A 23,012-nucleotide genomic window follows, 5' to 3' on the forward strand; every position below is an offset into this window, starting at 1 on the left:
TTGTTGGTCTCAAGGGATTAAGGATGCTAGATTAGTCAAAAGATGATTATCAGTATAAGAACGCAATATGCTCCTACCTTTTTAAGGCAAGAAGTGATAGAAAAAATGCTTGAAGCCAATGTTCGAGTACCAACATCGTTGCCCTCCCACACTCCACAAACACTTATATTTATAAAATGACAATCGCACCAAAAGTGTGTAATAGTGTATATCATGTATGAATCTAACTAGGGTTTGCAACTTTGTTGTGGCGGAGGAACTAAATTTGCAAAACAAAAGTGGGATTCTAATTTTAAGATATTTAACAATGAAATCGTCACTAGAATGGACAACATTTAAATATTCCTCTATTGCCCATTGTTGGTCTCAAGGGATCGAGGAGGCTAGATTAGTCAAAAGATGATTATTAGTATAAGAATGCAATATGCTCCTACCTTTTTAAGGCAATAAGTGATAGAAAAAAATACCTAAAGCCAATGTTTGAGTACCAACATTGTTGTGCACTCATTAATGAGACTTCAAGAGTCTCACCTACATTGAAAAAGAACAACATTTAATAAACAAATACAATATCAAGTTGAAAATGACTTGACTCCCTAAAAAATAAGTCAATCAACTCTAAGAAAAAACCATTTGTACATCAATTTTTTTATCTATGACCATATATTAAGGATGACAAAATTGGACATAACCCATGAACCCAACATGACACAACACGAAATTAGTAAGTTATAGGCTGAGATTTAATGGGTTCGTGTCATATTCGAGTTGACATGACTAACCTGTTTAATAAACAGGTTGGATTAGTGTTCAACCCATGAAACTTGTCTAACCCATCTGACCCGTTTAGTTAAATAACATTTTACTAATATACCCTTCAAACCCTAGGTATATAAACTTATTAATTGTTGTGGTTTATTTTCTTTGACATACTGTGATTGATTATTTGTAATATTGAAATATTTTTTAGTTTTAAATGATTACTAGTCGCTGACCCGTGCGATACACAGAAATAACTATTAAATGAGTTTTAGGGAAAAAAAAACCATTATTTTTTATTTTAAGTAGTAAGCAAAAATGTATGAAATTAAAAAAAAAATTGATATTGAAAGAAATAATATAAATTTGTATCAATTAGGTAGAAGAAAGCAATGTTATTTTATTTATTAGTTTTTTGTAGTAAATAATAATAGATAAAATGTTGAAATGTCATAGTCATTCAAATTAGATATATTAAAAGATGTCTATTGGAAAGTCAAAACCATTCAAATTAGATATATTAAAAGGTTCCTATTGAAAGGTTACAACCTTTCATATTGGATATACCAAAAGATGCCTATTGAAATGTTATAACTCTTCATATTAGATATACCAAAATGTACATATTGAAATGACATAATCCTTCATTTGGGATATATATTACAGATACTTATTGATCGAAAATGTGCCTATTAACTGAAAAATGTGTTTATTGCATGAAAATATTCTTTTTGACTGAAAATGTACTTATTGAATGAAAAAATGATTATTGGCCGAAAAATTGCATATTGAATGAAAACATGGCTATTGAAAGATCATAATCCTTTGGGTATAAATAGCGGTTCATATTCATTTGATAACTTCTTCTCAAATTCTTCTCTTTCACCTTTCATAGAAACACAAAAAACCTGTGTCTTCCACAAAATTCTTATTTGTAAAACCTAATAAACTTTGTTGTGTGTTTCTATGAATAAGGAGTGGTCATCAATATCTCCAACCACGATAATCTATATTGACTCATTCATAAACTCAACAGGTATATAATAGTCATTTGTAGTACACAAGTATTTAAGCACTTGAACAAAATATAAAATATAATATAACCATGGCCAAGAAGCTCATCTATTCCTGAACATGTTAAAACAAATATAATATACAATAATCAAAAGACAATCTGCCTGTATATTCATAACAATAAAAAAAATCAGTTAGTTCTAAAAGTTCTTAATGGTTACTAGCCAAGGAAATCTTCGAAGCAGTGCAAATTTCCAAAGCAAATCATCGTCGCAAACGGATATCATACACAAGAGCCAAACCGAAATCATAATACCATGCATAATTCACAAATCCTCTTGCAGAATCAGACGCAAGCACCAGCGATTGATTCAAATGATTTAAAACACACAAATTTTTTTCCAATCGTCACAAAATTAAATTATGAACAGGTGATATATATATAAATCTAATGTGAAATGGTAAATAGATACTGAAACTTAGTGGACAAAATGAAAATGTATAATTGTTTGGTATTTTTAAATATATATGTAGCATTTGAAACTGAATAAGCAAACCACCGAAAAGATACAATTGTTTAGTGTTTTAAAGAAAATGTGGTTGTAAATTATGTAGCCAAGTGGCACAATGAGAAATAGTAAACAAAAAGTCAAACGTTTCAGCTATTAGTTATTATATAGATATATATATATATAGATTTGTAATGCAGTTACTTATTAGTTCTAAATTTTATATTAAAAATATATATTTGTTTGTTTTTTCATTTATATATATATATATATATATATATTTTTTTTTTTTATAAAATCTGATAAACAAATCGACATGTCATTTATATATATATATATATATATATTTTTTTTTTTTTTATAAAATCTGATAAACAAATCGACATGACTGACCCGTTTAATAAATGGGTCATGTTAGGGTTGAAGAATCTTGATCCGTTTAATAAACATGCCGGGTTAATGTTGACTCAAATAATTGGATACTTATAAGTTGACATTTGACACGACACAAACCCAATATGTAAACATGAATTGTTACCCCTACCATATATATATATATATATATTTAGTATTTTATTTTCACATACAACAATAATATGATCTTATTATTTGTGTTACACTTTTCTTCTGGAAAGGATATTGTGTTACGCTTAAGAGTAAAAATCATAATATAAAGTATTATACACTTGACGATATACACAATAAAATAATATTGTGCAAAAGGGAAAAAGAGTTTAAATACTATACAAAACAAAATCACAATAGAATTATAGTGTATTTTTGTATTAGAATTATTTTTTTCCTCCTTTGTGTGTGTTTGTTTTTCAAAAAGAAAAAAAAATCGCAATGGGATTTAGCGTATCTCTTTCCTTATTTTTTTATACTTGTTTTAGGAAGTGATTTTCTTATTGGACTTTCTCACAGAATTTTTGGACTCTTGTAAGGAGTGGAGTGAAAAATTAGAAAAAGCTAAATAATAAGTGGTTTGCTTTGTACTATCGCCGCTTTTTTCCATTATAAAATGGAGTTATGGGGTATGGCCGGAAGGGGCATGCCGGTATGGTTTAATTATTTTGATTTATCATCAAGGTGTGTGGCTTTTTGCTATAAAAAATAGACAGTGAGAGGTGGGGCGGGTAGAGTAGGGTGTGGAGCTTGTCGGGTAGGGCAGGTAAGCAGGGTGAAGTGGGCCAGGGCTTGTGAAAAGGAAGGGTTTATTGCATGATTGGGGAAGAAGGGATGTGGTTCTTGTGAGTACAACTGTGGAGTATGAGTCATTTTCGTTATCCTATACATTTTGTCCACACATGCCATATTTGTCATGTAGCTTGCAAACACGTTGGAAGGACACAAGATAGCAAAAGTGTGTTATCTACTTTATACTTAATAGCCTATTTTATAATTAAGATGTTTTTCGCCCCTTGGGGCGTAGGGCGTCGGTAAGAATTTTAAACTGGCATCACGTGATGTTTGTAAGAGTATGTTAGTTTGAGTCGCGTGCTTTAGTAAAAGAGATTAAATTCTATGAGGATGGGGTGTAAAATTTATGATTTACACCATTCAATAAGTGATTGCCACATCAGCATTTTATTTAAAATTTATTAATATTCAATACATCCTACCACACTTAATAATATCTCGATAGATTTCCAATTTGGTTGGATTTATATATGGGTATTGGAATTGATTGAGTGTGATTGAGTTTATTCTTAAATATGTGATAAGATGATGTGGCATGTTGGGATTGGAGGGGTAAAACATGGGTTTTACACCACGTACTTATAGAATTTAATCTCTTAGTAAAAATATGTTGTGTTGTGATGTTGATAGCCCTAGCGTATCTAGAAGTGTTCCATACCATATTGAATTTGGGTTTAAGTGAATAGGGTCAACAAAAAGTCAAATAAAAAAATTGCCAAATCGATAATAAGAATTTCATTATAGCAAAATGGCGAAAGTTCACTAAATCCAAAACAACAAAAAACTAAACAACTTACAACCTAGACTTCATATCGATCGATGGAATAGGTCAAACGCACTTTGAAAATTAAGTCAATTGAAATAATTTTGGGATTGAATTGCATAATAATGAAGTTTAGGAAATTTCATAACCGTGTTTTTTGGCTTAAAAGATGGCATTTATTGGTGTTTCTTTAATAAGGTGGGTGATCAATTCCATATAAAGTGGGGATCCTAATTCCTAATAGCACTTCATCTCCTCAAGTCAGTTAAGGGGTCAGGCTCTTAGAGCATTCTCATCAAACATGTCAAAAATATAGCATTTAGCATCTCAAAACATTACTTTGATAATACACCTAATATCAAAGGTTTTTTTTACCACTTCATTAAAATATTATTTATAATTCCTTTTTTTTTTTAATCCAATAAGAGAGAGAGGCCCGGCACAAGAGAGAGTGAGAGAGAGAAAAACAAAAACAAAAACAAAAAAATTCTAGCAACTTGCTACAGTAAGGTGTCAAAGATGACACTCCATTGTAGCAAAAATTTTAAGAATAACATGCTTGATGTGGATGATATTTTAAGGGGATGAGAGTTAAAAATCGGATTTAGCATTTTTTCACATCTTTGATGTGAATGCTCTCAGGTATTCAACCCAATGCTATATAGTGATGATTTATCTCATTACAATGAATGCAAAGAGGGTGGTAGTTAGTCAATATACTAGAGGGTTCGACTTGTGTCCAGTGAAAGTTTTCACTGGACACGTTGGATCTTGGACACTCTTGAACACGTGTCCAAATCTTACCGTGTCCAGTGAAAATTTTCGCTGGGCACAAGCCATGCCCTATACTAAATTGTGACATGACAAGTCCAACAACTTTTCTTAGGGACTTCTATAGAGATCACGAAAACTCGACTATTGAGCTCTATGTTTACTGGCCAAATCCATGAATTGCTCCCTTAGTGCCTTCGACCGAACCCTTTTATCTAAATATTCTTAGTCATGATTTTTAAGGCACCCTTGTAGTGTTGTAACTAATAGTCTAATACAGTTTTTGAGTGAATTTCCCATAAGCTTTAGATCACAACAAGTCATACCTTTGTAAGTGTGCGATTTTTTAACTTTATAATTTATTTACTTATATAACTTTTTAAAACCTCAAATTGTTGTATGTACCATTATACTTTAACCATCTATCTTTTTAACAAAAAAAAAATTAATGTGTGTACATATATATATATATATATAAAAGTTACTGAATGCCTTAAATGTGTTAGTTTAGGAATTATTTATAAAAAAAAATTATAAAAATGATTAAAAAAATTAAAATTTTCACAATTTTTTTATATTTTTCATAAAAGTAATATCAACACTTTCTTAAAATAATTTATTAATAATTTCTTTAAGAACACCCATGACCTATATACTTTAACTATTAACAAAAAGATGCATATTTTCAAACTGTAAGCCCAATCATCATATCCACCCAACAACATGTTTTATTTTTAACTAATAAACAATTGTAAAATGGATAATGATGAATTAACTTTAACAACCCATGCATTGACTTTTGCTAACGATGTTTGGGTGTTCATGGCTTTAGATTTTGTATTAACTGATTAATTTTAAAAAAAAAACAGTATAATTCGAATAAATTTGTAAAATGATAAGAAATTAGCAAAAGTGTTTCCTAAAGTTTCAAAGGATAACTGGATACATTTCAAAAAAAAAAAAAAAAGAAGAATAACTTGTGTACATATATATATATATATATAAAAGTTACTGAATGCCTTAAATGTGTTAGTTTAGGAATTATTTATAAAAAAAAATTATAAAAATGATTAAAAAAATTAAAATTTTCACAATTTTTTTATATTTTTCATAAAAGTAATATCAACACTTTCTTAAAATAATTTATTAATAATTTCTTTAAGAACACCCATGACCTATATACTTTAACTATTAACAAAAAGATGCATATTTTCAAACTGTAAGCCCAATCATCATATCCACCCAACAACATGTTTTATTTTTAACTAATAAACAATTGTAAAATGGATAATGATGAATTAACTTTAACAACCCATGCATTGACTTTTGCTAACGATGTTTGGGTGTTCATGGCTTTAGATTTTGTATTAACTGATTAATTTTAAAAAAAAAACAGTATAATTCGAATAAATTTGTAAAATGATAAGAAATTAGCAAAAGTGTTTCCTAAAGTTTCAAAGGATAACTGGATACATTTCAAAAAAAAAAAAAAAAGAAGAATAACCGGATAAATGAGTGAGTTCAGTATATGCGCTTGCACAGTGTTTCTGATAATGACATGTAAGCATTTCTTTCTCACATATCCTAATTCTCTTGGCCACCTGGGCACAGTGTTTCTCATAGTGACATATAAGCATTTCTTTGTCACATATCCTAATTCTCTTGGCCACCTGAGCAAAATCAATTAGGGATAGTTGGATCTCTAATGCATGAATCATAATAATTATGACGTGACGTTTTTAGATTCGTGCATGATAAGGAACTGAACATCCTCACTCATTGGCCAGAAATTTGACAAAAGTATTAAGCAATCCTTCCTTATTAGTATTTTTTTTTCTACCAGAAATAGAGAATCAGTGCATAGGCCAGATACGCCTCTCTTTTCTAAGTTTTCTTTACTTTTCTAGCTTTCTTTCTCCTCCTTCCAAGCATCTCCAATGCATATCCAAAATTATTTCTATTTTATAGAAAGTAAAATGAATGATGTATTTCTTTGTTTGAAGAGTTATTATTCATTAGCAAAATATTTTCTTAGATTAAAAAAAAAAAAGAGTACACAGAATAAAAAGTGTATTCGGAAGAATGAGTAAAAAACTCTTTAAAAAATAATGAAAAAAATGTTTAATTAGAATAAAGAAATGATAGAGAATTTGTAACAAAGTAAAAAAGTGGATTTTACTTTCCAAATTGGGTGAAAATATATTACCTCATTTGCGATAGATGAGTGCTGCCTCTACATTTGCATTTTGTAATGTAGTATAGAAATACAAATACTACACCATATTATTCCTTGAGAAAATCCTGGAAAATTTGATCTCACACGTTTTTAATATGGTTTAGTCATTTTTTTTTCATCTCTAGTGTTTTAAGAGATAAAGTTTTATTCTTTTTATTTTTTGTACTTGAGTGATTGAAAAGTTTATGTACGGACCAAGAATACCAGCCCATTACTGAGCTAGTGGCTCATTCACTAGATGGCCTTAGTCTATTTTGACACTAAACCAAGCCCAGTTAAGCCCAACCGAACATTTGGACGATGTACCCTCCCTGACATGTGTGAACATGGAATAATGCTTTGGGAGAATCCGCTCGCTGAGCATTAAACGGCGTTTGGTGCAAGTTCCAAGGGGGTCGTATCAACAGCAGATTGTAGGTCCCATCCGGCAAGAATATAGTGCAAAGGAATCTACTAACGTGGGAAAAACCCCCTCATCATGACAACTCCACTAAGGGGAGGCTATAAATAGAGAAAGAGAGATAGGGATCAGGAGTGGAAAAAATTGGGGAGAGAAACACGAGTGAAGTAAGGAAAAACCCACCTCAGGAACAAAGAGATCCTGCTCAGATCTCAGCAAAAGGGCACAGCTGCATGATTGTAGCCTCGACTAGGTCATGAGAAGGGAAAATAAGGGTTAAAATAATATCTCTATTATATCAGTACAGGATGAAGCCACTTCTTGGACCTCCCATTGAGGGAGAAGCCCAACCAAGAACACAAATAAATTAAAGATTTGAGCCCAAAAGCCCACAGTGATTGAGTTATGGCCATCACAATTTCTTTTCTAATTCTTTCAACGGTTATAAACTTTCAATTTCCACCTTTTCAATTGGTTTTTGCACATATTCTCCACAATCCAAATGATGCATCAAAAGTTAGCATTAGAACTTAGAAGGGTGGCAACTATATATATAAGCTACGCTCAGTGCGTTAGGCATAGTTTTATACTTTTAGTGTATGTTTGGAAAATGAATATAAGCTAACTCTTTGCATTTTATGTACTGTTTGACAGATCTTACATTACTTTTTGTCTCAGTTTTACTTCAAATAATCTAACTTTTATTTTTGTGAAAATAAGCTAATTTTTAGTTTTTAATTTTTTTATCTCATATTATGTAAATAAATTATCGAAAATAAGCACAAAAAAAAAGAAAAAAAAAAAGAAAAAGAAAAAAGCAGCCGACTTGGCCTAGAAAATACAAGGCTACTGGATCAAATCAAAGCATGGCATTTGGATTGTGGCGACAAACGTATATGATATGGGACATACCTATTCGATTTTGTCCATGTACCAACAATTGAAATACGCAAGGACTGTGACTTGTCCGATTCTTGAATAATACAAGGTCCGTACTTGTTACTATAGCTAGATCCAACCAAATAAAACAAACACTAAAATACTGCTGTTTACAATATATTCACATCAGGTGATGTGTTTCCCACTTGGTTTTGAGGTCATGGAGGAGTAGTGATAAGGAAAATAGTGGATTAAAAAAGTCAAAGACTCAAAAGGAATAAAGATTTTAGATAAATGAATGTTTCACAACAAATTTTAAATGACAATTTGTTGTTATCTTGTTGACTTTCATCCGAGTCAACCACTAAAACCATTTTTTTATCTACTACTAACAGTTTGTTACCTAAAATTTATTGTAAAATGTTATTAATGTAAAAATTTTTGAGATTTTAACATTAATTTTAAGTAAATTTATTGTAGTGATAAGATATCCATGCATCTTATGCTCGCATGATTCCTTACAACAAGACCGAACATGGGGTGACATAATGATAAAAAAGATGGATTTGTTGCCAAATCGCTAGACCTCTTGTGCTGGGAACATTCTTAAGTAGATTCCTCTTTCATTAGGATCTTTTGTGATCTTTTTACACTTGTATCAAAGGTAGGTAAGAGCCCATGGGCTGGGTGACTTGGGAATCACATTCCCTTTGAAGTGTAGGAATCTAATCGAAGGAGCATAAAGTTTTAAGAAAGCAAGAGAATTGGTGAATTTTTATTAGAGCATGGTGGAGCATCTTTCTTGATGCTTATAATATTTGGCAAAGTTGTCAATAGAAAGGTGCTTGTTGCATGAAGCCTTATTAAGTTAGGTGCTTCTTTACCAACACCACCAAGATTGAGGTCTGAGTTAAGCCCACAATCAGTATAGAATAGTTTTGGTATTTAGGGTTTTTATTTTTATATTTTTTAGATGCACTAGTATTTTAAACTTATAACGTCTATTCTATGCTTTATACTCTTTATAATGAGGTCAAGACAATCATTGATTTTTGGTGTAGGTAGAGATTGAATTCCATATCTCTTATTTGACAACAAAAAAATTTGTTAGTTGAGATAATTGGAATCTATTGATTCATTATAAAATAGTTATATAATCAATAAGGAATTCAAGCATTGTGCCTTTTTGTGATAATGGATTCGAATATCTTTTTTAATAAAAAAAAGTGCCATTTACTAGTTTTGCTCGTGTTTTAATCATTATGTAACACTCATCACATTTGGTAATCCTTAAAATAATCACTAATATCCAAACTTCGTCCTATTAAGGATTCCATTTGTCTAAAAAGGCTGGTGGGATGTGATAAACCTTTTCCAATCAAACACCTTTTTAATTGTAATGAATTAATAGAGAATAATACCCTAAAGAAGAAACTATACAAACATACAACATGTTGGAGCATTTTAATATTAATTAATTAAAATGAATAAATATTAAAAAATAAATATAAAGATATGAGAGTGAATATAGAAGATGAGGAGTTAATGAAAATATAGTGAAAATATTAAATCCCACATTGAAAAGGAGAGACTGTTTTATTCTTTTTAATTGTGGTGATTAATGGGTTAACATGAATTGTTTCAGATATTGGGCTAGATACATGCGCAAGGGGGAGATGAAGGGTGGAAATACAAGTCAGAGACAATTTGCACCGGTTATAAAATTTAGCCAACTAAAAGGGCTTTAATCTCCTTAAAGAGAGCGAGTGTCGCGCCTTAGTCCAAATAGTATTGTGTAATTTCTCTTTTTGTTATTTCCATTATCATTGTGTTGCACCAGGCCCTCGATCTATGGTCTCAACTTGAACAAGTGAACTTTGCCAGCAGACAGTGTTGCACAAATACCCATGTAAAAGCTTCAGCAGGATCTAGTTGAGCCCAATCTTACGTGTTTGGATCACATCAACAGTTTGTAAAATAGTTTGTAACTTTATCATTTTTCCTAAAAAAATAAAATGAAAAGAAGAAGAAAAGGAAAGAATTGAAAGAAAGAAAATTCAAGGAATTCTATGGTCAAAATGGAGCCTAAAAAAAATAAAAATTGAAGCCTCAATCAGCAATTAATAGTGGCCTTATGGGCCAGAAGATAGGCCTTCAATTTGTGGTCTCAACTTGAACAAGTGAACTTTGCCAACAGACGGTGTTGCCCAAATACACGTGTAAAAGCTTCAGCAGGATCTAGTTGAGTCCAATCTTATATGTTTGGATCACATCAACAGTTTGTAAAATAGTCTATAACTTTAGCATTTTTCCTAAAAAAATAAAATGAAAAGAAGAAGAAAATGAAAGAATTGAAAGAAAGAAAATTAAGGGAATTCTATGGTCAAAATGGAACCTAAAAAAAAAAAAAAAAAAATTGAAGCCTCAATCAGCAATTAATAGTGGCCCCATGGGCCGGAAGATAGGTCCTTGATCCATGGTCTCAACTTGAACAAGTGAACTTTGCTAGCAGACAGTGTTTTACAAATACATGTGTAAAAGCTTCAACAGGATCTAGTTGAGTCCAATCTTACGTGTTTGGATCACATCAACAGTTTCTAAAATAGTTTGTAACTTTAGCATTTTCCTAAAAAAATAAAATGAAAAGAAGAAGAAAATGAAAGAATTGAAAAAAAAGAAAGAAAATTCAGGGAATTCTATGGTCAAAATGGAACCTAAAAAAAAAAAAAAAATTGAAGCCTTAATCAGCAATTAATAGTGGCCCCATGGGCCAGAAGATAGGCCCTTGATCTATGGTCTTAACTTGAACAAGTGAACTTTGCCAGCAGACATTGTTGCACAAATACACGTGGAAAAGTTTCAACAGGAACCAGTTGAGTCCAATCTTACGTGTTTGGATCCCAATTTGGAGCCACTCAAGTTCAAATATTACAAATCATATATAGGGCCATACTTCTGAGCCCAATTTTCGTTAAAAGACTTAAAGTTTCTTAAATCAAATTATAAAAAAAGAAAAAGACAAAAAGATTATGATTAGTCTTGATTTTCTTGAATAGATTGGCAATCCTTGCATGTTACCATTGAGTTTTTTTTTTTTTTTTTTTTTTTTGGAGAAACCGGCCAAGAAGGCTAAATTTATTGAAATGCTTGAAAGTCAGCCAAATAACAATTATAAAGGTCTAATAGAGCAGATTCCATTCAAACTAAAAGATAAGAAAAGACCTTGCTTTGTTGGCCAAAGGATCTGCTAAAGCGTTACCTTACCTACAAATATGAGAGAAATAAAAGCTTTGGAAAGAGCTAGTAAAAGACCAAATGTCTTTGATAATGTGACCAAAAGAAGAGTGCATAGAAGTCTGATTGCGAATAGCATTGAGGGATGTCTCGGAGTCCGGGAGTCGCCTTCAAAAATAGAGCTAAGGAAGCCTACTTCCTGTGCAAACTGAACTGCACGCCTGGCTGCTAGAGTTTCTAGGACCAGCACAGATTCTAGTATAGGTATCCTTTCAGTCATCGCTGCTAAGACCTCACCTCTATCATTCCGAACGACAACGCCAATCCCTACTTCATTGATACCCTCAAACATCGCCCCATCATAATTTATTTTTACAGAACCTGAATCCGGAGGCTTCCACGCAGTTTTTTTCTTCCCTATCTTCATCTTTGGGTTTGGCCGAAACCACATCCCTCATCCTTAATTTATTTTCTTCGAGTCCAAATTGCCCAACTTCTCATGGCAAAGAGCTCCGTATCAAGATTAGAGCTGAGGTTACGTTATGCTTAAACAAAATCCTCACTCCTCCAATGTCATAAGTCATAACCAATGTAATATAATTTTTTTTTCCAATATCAAGTAATACAATTTAAACATAGCATCATAGCATGTCAATTCAAAAAATTATTTTCTGTTAATTAACACAAAAATGGCTTACATTTTCAATGACACAAACAATCAAAATCACAAAATTTGAGGTCAATTAGATTTTGTTATTTTTAGATTTGAATACAAATACAATACTACAATCATACCCATCTACACACGAAAAAAGCTGTGAAAGCAACAATGCCCTTCTTCTTTCATACTGTAGTTTGTATGTAGAGACATATCAGTTGAGAAATATGAGTAGCAACGTAGCAAGTTGCCAACCTAGTTAAAACACAAGCCTCTTGGCCTATATGAACTTCATATAAATTTTAAGACAAAATAATTAATATATATATATATATATATAAATATATAAAAGCAGGTTTTAAAGGGTTTAGGTAGCAAGTACGTAATGCATTTTTTAGGAAATCGAGCAACTTTCATTTAAATGAGAATTTGTTTATTAGTTTTTGTTAATATACAATGTAATAAGACTCACTAGATTCCTTTTAACATTTGCGTTGTAGTACTCATTAACAAAAATCTTAAACTTCTAAACTTTTGGTAACATTATTTGTTAAGAAGGTATTCAATGGGCTTTAATAGAAGAAACAATATATATATATATATATATATATATATATATAATATATATTATATATATATTATATATATATATATATATATATATATATATATATATATATATTTCTTTAACCGAAAGTTGTTTAACTCCAAAAAAAAAAAAAAAAAACACTTATCCATTACAATAATTGGGCAAATTACAACTCATCTATTCTATTTGTAGTTTGACCAAAATTTAAATTGCTTACTTGTGGTTTGAAAATTGACATTTTACCCACTTAAGGTTAGTTCAGTTAGAGTTTCGTAACCCACCTAGGTAAAAAACAGAGCTAAGTATATAATTTTGCTCCACTTTTATACATCTCTTTTCCAAAAATACAAAAAACATAAAAATACTAAATTAACTAAGATAAAAAGAATTCAGCAAAATACTTATATCATGAGATTTCAAACCATAAGTATGCAACTTAAATTTCAATCAAATCTCAGGCAGGTAAAGTGTCAAATTTTAAACTACAGATAAATAATTTAAATTTCAGTCAAACTATGAATGGATAAGTTATAATTTACCCATAATTTCAAGCATGTTAAAATTGAGAATAATTATTATTAACTTTGACTAGTGTTGTTTCTAAAATAGAAAAATAAGAAAGAAAGAAAAGAAAAGCGTAGAAATTTGTCCATTAAGGCATTAAGGGGTGTTTGGTAGAGTAGTTTGAAAATTGTTGTTTATTATTTTTTGAAATACGTGTGGGTGAAAAAGTGTGTTAAAATGCGTGAAATGCTGTTTAAAAACTAAAAAATGTTGTTTGAAATGGTGTACCAAACGGGCCTAACTAGTAACTACTACCGCCGAACAAAACTGTACTCACATCATGGGTCCTAAGAAAAAGAATAAAGACGCAATAGAACAACGCCACGTGAAAGAACACATCATAAATTCGAGTACGACGATGCACACCATAGTCACGCCTCTCAGCCTTTGGTTAATATTCAAACAAAATATTTGTTAGCAGGAAAAAAATTTATCAACTAAAAACACCCAATAGCAGCAATAGCTCACAGCTCACTTCCTCTCTCTCTCGAAGCTTCCGAACTTCAATCTCAAATGGCGTCCGTACTCAACACAGTTCCATCCTTAAGAATATCGAACTTCAACAACACCAACCGAGTCCGAACTCGGCAAGTATTCACACCGAGTTCTGTGTCATTCACCAGTGAGTTCACTCCTCAATACTTTTTATACTTTGTGCCTTTTGATTACCCAAAAAACACCAAAGTAGAGAAGAGAAGCTGAAACTACTGACCTCTTTATAAAACTATTCAAAAATTTCAATCATACTTGCTAAATTAGTTTTTTCTTTGTAACCAAACACGGTCTAAGATTGAGTTATTTGAATTTTTTCAGGGCGGAGACTTACAATTAGAGCAACTGAGACCGATGCAAATGAAGGTCTTATGAATTGATTAGTTAATTAATTATGATTTTTTTTTTTTTTTTTTTTTTTGTGTTTTAAAAATTAAGTAGGAAGAAATTGAAGTTGAATTAAATGTGTGTTAAGCAGTTAAACCTGAAGCACCGGATAAGGCACCGGCAGCTGCCGGTTCAAGCTTCAACCAGCTTCTAGGCATTAAAGGAGCTGCAGAAGAAACTGTGAGTTTTTATTATTATTTTATTTCGGTGAATTTCATTTTGAGCTCTCTTGGTATTATCATTCTGTGAATTGTTTGAGATTTTGCTTATGTCAAACATAACTTTAATTACGTTAGGGGATAATTGATTAAAAAACAGTTATTGGAAATTATATATATGAATGCTAAGCACAAACACCAGCGGAGTTATATGTATGTATATATATATATATATATACACACAAACTATATGTTAAAATTGTTAAAACATAGGTTTGATGTTGGATTAGTTTTGATATTGGAATTTAAGAGTGGTAGTGGGAAGAGAGAAGTAGAGGGCGGAGGTAAAATTAACGTAATTCAGCCTGCACATAAGTTCTAGTACATTGAATCTAGGCTAGTTACAGTAGGCTCGGGCCTTGGGCTTGGTATCTCTAACTAACACTAAATGCCTTGCATTGTCATGAAACATAATTTGTTTTTAATTGGATCAATACTTTTAATTGAATGAGTATGAGTAATGGATCCATGGGTATATGGAGAAGGGGGTATTTCTAATTGTAACTAAATCTTTGATTTATGATTTGTATAAAAGAGATTGAATGTAAATAGCTATTGAACAATGGCTTTGGTGGAAACAAAATTCTTTTTCCTAAGGATTCCTTCAAAAAATAGAGATTGAAGTAGCTAGAAAGATCGTTACAATCCTACTCTTCTAAGTAGAGTTGACATTGTGATATGTATATTGCAGAATATATGGAAGATCCGACTTCAACTTACAAAGCCAGTTACTTGGCCTCCATTGGTATGGGGAGTGGTTTGTGGAGCTGCTGCATCTGGTACCCCCTTTGCAAATTATGAATTCAGTAGCATTTTCTATCATAAATATTCTAATTCTTCTTGTTGAGCATTTTGTTAGTTTAAATAATACTTATGCTTTTCTCTAGTAAATACTACTTCATAATCTTCTTCCCCCCGTCTTAGTACCTTTGTTGTAATCATAGATTAACTGCTCGTTTGGAGTTGCTATAGGAAGTGAAGCTTTAATTGAAAAGTTCTTTAGCGGTATTTGGCAAATTGAATTGTAGGTCTTTTTTTTCTAAAAGCCCCAAATTCAACTCTAGTCTTCAAGTTCTTTCCAGTGTTGAGGGCCCCCTTAAGCTCTTTAGTGAGATTGCCAAACTTTAGGAAATTTCAGCTAAAAGCGGTTAACCCCCTTGAAGCATTGTTCAACCCCACCTTAAGAAAAACCAGACATGCCCTTAGTCTACACTTGGTTAAACACCATAAAAACCTATAAATTGGATAATTGTAACAAATCTCTAATTACTAATTTTGATAAATATTGTCAAGCTTTGGCCTCACAGATCAATGTAGGATCCAAGAATGTGTGTGTGATTCAATTTTTCTTACATGACAGGAAATTTTCACTGGAACGTTGAGGATGTTGCCAAATCAATTGTTTGCATGATGATGTCTGGTCCATTTCTCACTGGCTATACACAGGTACAATTCATGGGAGATTTAAAATAGGGTTCCACTTTGACTGAATAGGAGCTTCTAGCTCATCTAACATAAACTTCTCTGCCTGTTACATTTTTCAGACACTTAATGATTGGTATGACCGAGAAATTGATGCTATGAAAGAACCTTATCGACCAATTCCTTCAGGGGCTATATCTGAGAATGAGGCATGTAATTCAACTTTTATTATTTGAAAGAATATAGTGACTTAGCTGATTGTAATGTACACGTATAACTGCCACTAAGCTTATTTTCTTTTCTCTTCAAAAACTTTTCTCAGGTCATTACACAAATTTGGTTGTTGCTTTTAGGAGGCCTTGGCTTGGCTGGTCTATTAGACGTGTGGGTAGGTAATTTAAAATGGTTTATACATGTTACTCTTTTTATAAATATTGAAAGATGAATGTCAATTCCTGAGTTTTGTTCTTTACAGGCTGGGCATGATTTTCCTATAATATTTTACCTTGCGCTTGGTGGATCCTTACTATCATACATATACTCTGCTCCACCCTTAAAGGTACTTTATGTTTTTTTGTCTTTCTTGTCATTAAGTCAAGCCATTCTACTTTCCTTCATGTAGTATTCAAAACTCTGCATAAGACATGACTAAGTTCTAAACATTGTTGCAGCTGAAACAAAATGGATGGATTGGCAATTTTGCCCTGGGAGCAAGTTATATCAGTTTGCCATGGTGAGATATCCTGTGCTTTATTGTCTTTGCTAAAATGATGCAGACAGATTGAAGTTTTTCCGGGAGTCGTTAACATATTGCAATTTTTTCTTTTATTGAATTATTCATTCGTTATTCTTCAAGGCATATCAACAGAGAAGTGTATGTCTTGTTGTAAGTGTTTGTCTACATGATGCACATGATGAGACCATGACATATCTAATGGGGGATTCTTTTTGTAATGAAAACAGGCTTAATTGAACCACTACAATAACCAATTCATGATTTTTTCAGGAAAAAATTATAGGACTTTTGTTGTTTATATCCATTGCTTACAACCCAGGACTTTGTAAATTGGATGTTCATTACTATTGCTTGTTTGTGGGTCAAATGCCTAATAGGATGGGAAATCATTCAGGTTGTAGGTTAAATTCTTCCTTATGGGTTGTCTCAAACATGTTACTAGGATGCAAGTTTCATACAATAGGCTAATCAAGAACCATCAGAAGTCTAATTTTCTAGGTTAATTAACTTTAAAAAGCTGAATTATGAGTATAGCTAGTTTTAATTTGATCTCTTATTGACAGGTGGGCTGGTCAAGCTTTATTTGGGACCCTTACACCAGATATAATTGTTCTGACTACCTTGTATAGCATAGCTGGGGTATGTTTTTTGGGAGAAGTTTGGCTATATATGTTACATGTGTGATCCAGTCATCACTATTTGATTATTGCTACATTACATTTCAGTTGGGTATTGCCATTGTCAATGACTTTAAAAGTATTGAAGGAGATAGAGAATTGGGACTTCAGGTATCTCTATTGTCTGTTACATGTTAATTATATAAACTCTCGCTATCTTAGAAACACTTTGTTGCCCATCCTTAGAAGTAGCTATCACAACCATTTGTATGGTAATGCTGTTTGAGCAGTCACTTCCAGTTGCTTTTGGTGAAGAAACCGCGAAATGGATTTGCGTTGGTGCTATTGACATAACTCAGTTATCTGTGGCTGGTACATCATTTTTATCTATTTCCAATAATTATATTTCTTTAAAGAAATATATTTTTTTGAAGATATATTTCTTTAAACAAATATTGTTTGTTGCTGATGTTATGTCACAATGTATTGAACAATGGATTGATGTTACAGGTTATCTGCTAGGGGCTGGTAAACCATACTATGCTTTAGCATTACTTGCTTTGATAATACCACAAGTCATTTTTCAGGTAAAGCACTTACAAAGGTCCACCGTAGAAGTTAAGGTTCAACATTGAATATTTAGTGTTTCCTTTTATTGTAGTCGAGGATTTGTGTGGTTATATCTTGGTGTAAAACTTAGTTACAATTCCTTGAGTGTTATACCTTAGGTTCCCCAATTAAATCAATAACGTAGTTGCATTGACTAATGAAGCATAAACAATGTTATCTTTTTCCAAGGATGATAAATTGATTAAATTCAACCATGTGGTTCATTGGTTAATGCAACCACACGATTGAATTTAATTGGGGAACCTAAAGTACAAATGGAATTGTACCTCAGTTTCACGGCTTTCACCCTCTTTCTTGCTACTTAAATTTCTTTGCCTTCCATTGTGAAAGGTAGCCAGTTGCGATGAGTATTAAACAGAAAGTTTCATGCTTATAATAATCTACTAATATACGATTTGTGTTTCGTTTCATTATTTTAGAAAATAAGCACTCTGCTAATACCAATTTTTTTTGATAAGTACTCTGCTAATACCAATTCTTGTGCACTGCAGTTTCAGTATTTCCTCAAAGACCCTGTTAAGTATGACGTGAAGTACCAGGTATCCTCATTTATAGAATTACAGCTTTTCAAGGATTTCCTGAAATTTAAACTTGCCAATAAAGCAATTTCATAAAGGATATGACTTCTACTTTCAAAAAACTATTTAGTCAATTAGTATAGGATCAACCAGCACAAGTGGATAACTTTGCGGTTTAGTATGTCACATGAAGTAACAACTAATAAGGACCTCCAAAACAACCCATACAGGTGCTTTATAGGTGAACTATTCATAATGGTGTGGATTATAATAAGCTCTCAAGTCCTGGACATCCAATACCCTCCTAGATCTTCCATGTCTGATTTTTTTTTTTTTTTTTGATAATCTTCCATGTCTAATTCTGATCAGCATATGTTTATCCTATGTGTACGTTTCAGGCAAGTGCCCAGCCATTTCTTGTGCTTGGTCTTTTGGTGACTGCTTTAGCAACCAGCCATTGAATTTTCAATTGGGGCTTTGTAAAATGATGCTGTGGAGAGAGGCAAGAGGTGGATGCAGTGCAAAAAGCTCATTGAACACAGCTGCTTTGGTGCACAAACCACACCAATCGAATAATACTGCTTTGTTAATCAATAGGCATGTTCTGCTGATTAAACTATCACGGTCCCTTTTAGGCTTTGCTTGAGGTGAGATTAGGCCTGTCAATCATTGTATGTCTATTTTTTCTTGTCTACACAGTTTTTGCTTTTTCATTTTTGGTTCTTGCTTTCAAGTCTTGTAAATGTGATGGTTTGTTGTAGCATTGTGCTTTTTTAGCATTCTTCCTTGATTTTTACTTCTCAATGCACGAGATGCCCAGAAAATGCATCCCTGAATTTACATTTTGTTTCAAACGGAATTTCATCACATTTCTTAATATGTCCACTGATCCCATTACCTTATTTGCTCAAACTTCAGAACTTTGAAATTCACTCTCTTGTGTTAAAACTTCAGAATTGTGAATTTTGAATTTTCACTTCCTTTTGTATCGTATGACACTTCTTTTACTTCGTATGATACATCTCACACTCGTTCTTAATGAGTCTGTTCCCTAAGCAGTAAACACAAAGAAAAACAGCCCAAATCCTCATTTTAGATTTGGACTGGATAGAAAGCCTAAATTCTAGCTGGAAGGTCCAAGGAGGCCCGAAATTTGGGGAATGTCCAAATATTTTGGTTTGCAAAGCCAAAAAAACTGTTGCTATCTATTGGGCTATTTTAGAGGTCAACAAACCAAAATCCAAAGTCATTTCTAGAAAGAGAGACTACATTATTGGCTTAAGGGTAAAATTTAGTTATAAAATTAGTTGTAGTATAAGGCTATAACTTTAATATCTTTTTATTGAAGGTAAATTTTGATAAATTTACAATTGGATTACATTTTCTTCTTATATCCTCCATACTTACAAAATTTCTGTAAAATTAAAAATCAATAATTATGTCACTAATAAATTGTTTAAATTGTAAGTTTTTGTAATTTAAAATTATATATAAAATGTAAGCTTATAAATTATATAATAAATAATATTCAATTGGCACAAAATTTGATATGTATATTAAGAATATAAATAACATGTAATTCAATTGTTATATTTTTAAAATATGTAATAATGTGAATGATATTGAATAAGGTTGTAACCTTAAGTTACAACTAATTCTGTAACTAAACTTTGTTTATTCATGTTAACAATATAAAGTGAGAGAAAGACTGAATAGTCTGTATATTAATATGTATAAAATAATGTACAAAAGAGAGCCTTATATAGGCTAGGTATGCGTGTAGTAATATGAGTAAATTACAAGTACAGTATACCGGGCTAAATCTAATGGGTAATTTAGCATAATCTATACACTAACATCCTCCCTCAAACTCGAGGTGGTAAAGAGGAAGTCAACTGGAGTTTGGATATAAGATCTCGAAGACGACTAAGAGGGTGAGACTTAGTAAATATATCAACAGGCTGGTCAGCAGAGGAGATGGAGAACAACTTGAGATTGCCTTTATTGAGATGCTGGCGAGTGATGTGGCAGTCGATTTCAATGTGCTTGGTGCGTTCGTGGAAGACATCACTATGAGCAATGTAGATAGCACTACGATTGTCACAATAAAGAGGAGTAGCAGTGGGCTGTAGAGCATCCATGTCAGCCAAGAGCAAGCGAAGCTAGACAAGCTTGCAGGTGGTGTCGACAAGGGTACGATACTTAGCCTCAGTACTGGAACGGGAAACAACATTCTACTTCTTGCTACGCCACGAGACAAGAGAAGTACCATGCAGGAAATAGAAACCTGTGATAGAGCATCGATTAGTTGGATCACATGTCCAATTTGCATCTGAATAAGCATGAAACTCGAGAGAAGACCGAGAGGAGTAGTGTAGACCATGATAAAGTCTGCCCTTAACATATCGGAGAATTTGAAGAACAGCAACATAGTGGACAGAACGAGGGACATCCATGAACTTACTAACCATACCCACGACATGTGAAATATCCGGACGAGTAACAGTGAGATAGATCAGACTACTAACCAATTGACGATAGCGAGTAGCATCAGATATAGGTTCACCATCCAAGGGTGTGAGCTTTGCATTGTATTCCAATGGAGTGGAAATAGTCTTATTGTCGGTGATACCGACTTTGGAGAAAAGATCAAAAGCATATTTAGTTTGAGAAAGATAGTATCCATTAAAAGATGAGGTAACCTCAAGCCTAAGAAAATAACTGAGAGTGCCCAGATCTTTCATCTCAAAATGCTGACTAAGGAAGTGCTGAAGAAAGCGGATACCTACAGAATCATCTCTAGTAATAATCATATCGTTAACATAAAGAAGAATAAGAGTGATACCAGTAAAAGATCTTCGGACAAAGAGAGCAGTGTCATGAGGACTCGAAGTGAAACCCTGCTGAGCAACAACATAGCTAAACTTTTCAAACTAAGCTCGAGGAGCCTGCTTGAGGCCATAAGAGCACGACGAAGGCGACAAACTTGACTGCCTAAGTGTGGATAGCCAGGGGGTGATTGCATGTATACTTCTTCTTGGAGGTCTCTATTGAGGAAAGTATTCTTCACATCCATTTGATAAAAAGGCTAATGGCGAACAGCAGCCATATCAATGAGACATCTGACAGATGTAAGGTGAGCAACAGGAGCAAATGTTTCCTCATAGTCAATGCCATACTCCTGAGTAAAGCCCTTGGCAACTAAGGGAGCCTTGTACCGTTCAATAGATCCATCAGTCTTGGTCTTGATCTTGTAAACCCACTTACAATCTACTATAGACTGACTAGGAGGCAAATCAATCATATCCCAAGTGTGATTTTTATGAAGGGTATCTAGTTCTTCGTTCATAACTTGCTGCCAAAGATGGTTAGTATGGGCCTCACGATAGGTGTGAGGTTCATAAAGGGTGGCAAGAGCAAAAGAATAGTGATAATTAGTGAGATAAGGAGGAGGAATTCTTACCTGAGTGGAACGACGAAGTTCAGGACCAACAGGAGGCTCAAGAGAGGGTGGTGCCACAAGATCCAAGACAGACGGGTCATATGCCGGGGACAAAACTGAAGATGAGTTGTCTGGAGAGGCAGCCGATGTCAAAGAATCCTCAATAAGTTCAGGATAGAGAGGGAGGAAAAGATCAGTAAAAATGGGAGACTTTAAAGAAGAGGACGTAGGAAATTGCTGAAGACTCGTGAATGGATGATGTTCCCAAAACTCAATTTGAAGGGAGACATGAAGGCAACGATAAATGGGATCATAGTAGTGAAACCCCTTTTGAGATACACCATAACCAAGGAAACAACAGAGACGAGCACGAGGCTGGAGCTTTGTTCATTCATGAGGAGGAAGAGAGACAAAGCAAGCACAACTAAAAACCTGAAGAGAGGAGTTCAGGAATTTGGCCATAGAGAAGCTTGAATGGAGATTTGTTATGTGTAGTTGGTGAAGGAATACGATTAATGGTGTACACAACAGTAAGTGTAGCCTCACTCCGAAAGCGCTTAGGAACAGAGGCAAAAATAAGAAGGGTGCGGATAACATCAATAATGTGGCGATGTTTTCATTCTGCACGACCATTTTGTTGAGAGGTGTAAGGACAAGACCGCTAAGGAAGGGTACCATGACTGTCTAAAAAGGATAGGAAAGATTTATCATTATATTCTTGAGCATTATCTGATCGAAAGGCTTTGACGGTGCGATTAAACTGTGTTTCAATCATTTTATGAAATGTTTGGTAAATAGACACAAGTTCAGACTTATGGTGAAGCAGATAAATCCAAGTATATTGAGAAAAATTGTCCACAAATATGACAAAATATCTAGATCACCCTCTCAGTGGGAACAAGTGTAGGACCCCAAATATCATAATGAATAAGATCAAAAGGTGCAGAAGAAAATGAGTCATTATTATTAAAGGG

General features: G+C 32.9%; 2 protein-coding genes across 3 annotated transcripts; one reads left to right on the top strand and one right to left on the bottom strand.

Moving 5' to 3' along the window:
* Positions 1-13,987: 13,987 nt before the first annotated feature.
* LOC112005559 (chlorophyll synthase, chloroplastic) lies at positions 13,988-19,475 on the top strand. Of its 2 annotated transcripts, none has more exons than XM_024037838.2 (15): positions 13,988-14,198; positions 14,390-14,434; positions 14,544-14,635; positions 15,365-15,452; positions 16,034-16,119; positions 16,218-16,304; positions 16,418-16,483; positions 16,571-16,654; positions 16,767-16,828; positions 17,395-17,470; positions 17,557-17,619; positions 17,739-17,820; positions 17,959-18,035; positions 18,570-18,617; positions 18,995-19,475. In XM_024037838.2, exons 1-15 carry the CDS (start codon positions 14,090-14,092, stop codon positions 19,055-19,057), a joined length of 1,128 nt encoding a protein of 375 aa, XP_023893606.2. In that variant the 5' UTR covers positions 13,988-14,089; the 3' UTR covers positions 19,058-19,475. The 2 variants fall into 2 exon arrangements, with proteins under 2 accessions (XP_023893606.2, XP_023893614.2); XM_024037846.2 differs by having other exon boundaries at positions 14,547-14,635.
* Positions 19,476-20,830: 1,355 nt separating this feature from the next.
* On the bottom strand, positions 20,831-21,409 carry LOC136069630 (uncharacterized mitochondrial protein AtMg00810-like). Its single transcript, XM_065778356.1, has one exon. It carries the CDS (start codon positions 21,407-21,409, stop codon positions 20,831-20,833), a length of 579 nt encoding a protein of 192 aa, XP_065634428.1.
* Positions 21,410-23,012: the final 1,603 nt, after the last annotated feature.

Source organism: Quercus suber, unplaced genomic scaffold (genome assembly GCF_002906115.3).
Source record: "Quercus suber isolate HL8 unplaced genomic scaffold, Cork oak 2.0 scaffold_180, whole genome shotgun sequence".
Taxonomy (NCBI): domain Eukaryota; kingdom Viridiplantae; phylum Streptophyta; class Magnoliopsida; order Fagales; family Fagaceae; genus Quercus; species Quercus suber.

What these genes read in the sequence shown, in the direction of transcription:
- LOC112005559 (XM_024037838.2), top strand. Translation starts at nt 14,090, where the DNA reads ATGGCGTCCGTACTCAACACAGTTCCATCCTTAAGAATATCGAACTTC. An exon ending in GAGTTCTGTGTCATTCACCA is followed by an intron (nt 14,199 to 14,389) that starts GTGAGTTCACTC and finishes GAATTTTTTCAG; the next exon opens with GGCGGAGACTTACAATTAGA. An exon ending in TTCTCACTGGCTATACACAG is followed by an intron (nt 16,120 to 16,217) that starts GTACAATTCATG and finishes TACATTTTTCAG; the next exon opens with ACACTTAATGATTGGTATGA.
- LOC136069630 (XM_065778356.1), bottom strand. Translation starts at nt 21,409, where the DNA reads ATGATTATTACTAGAGATGATTCTGTAGGTATCCGCTTTCTTCAGCAC.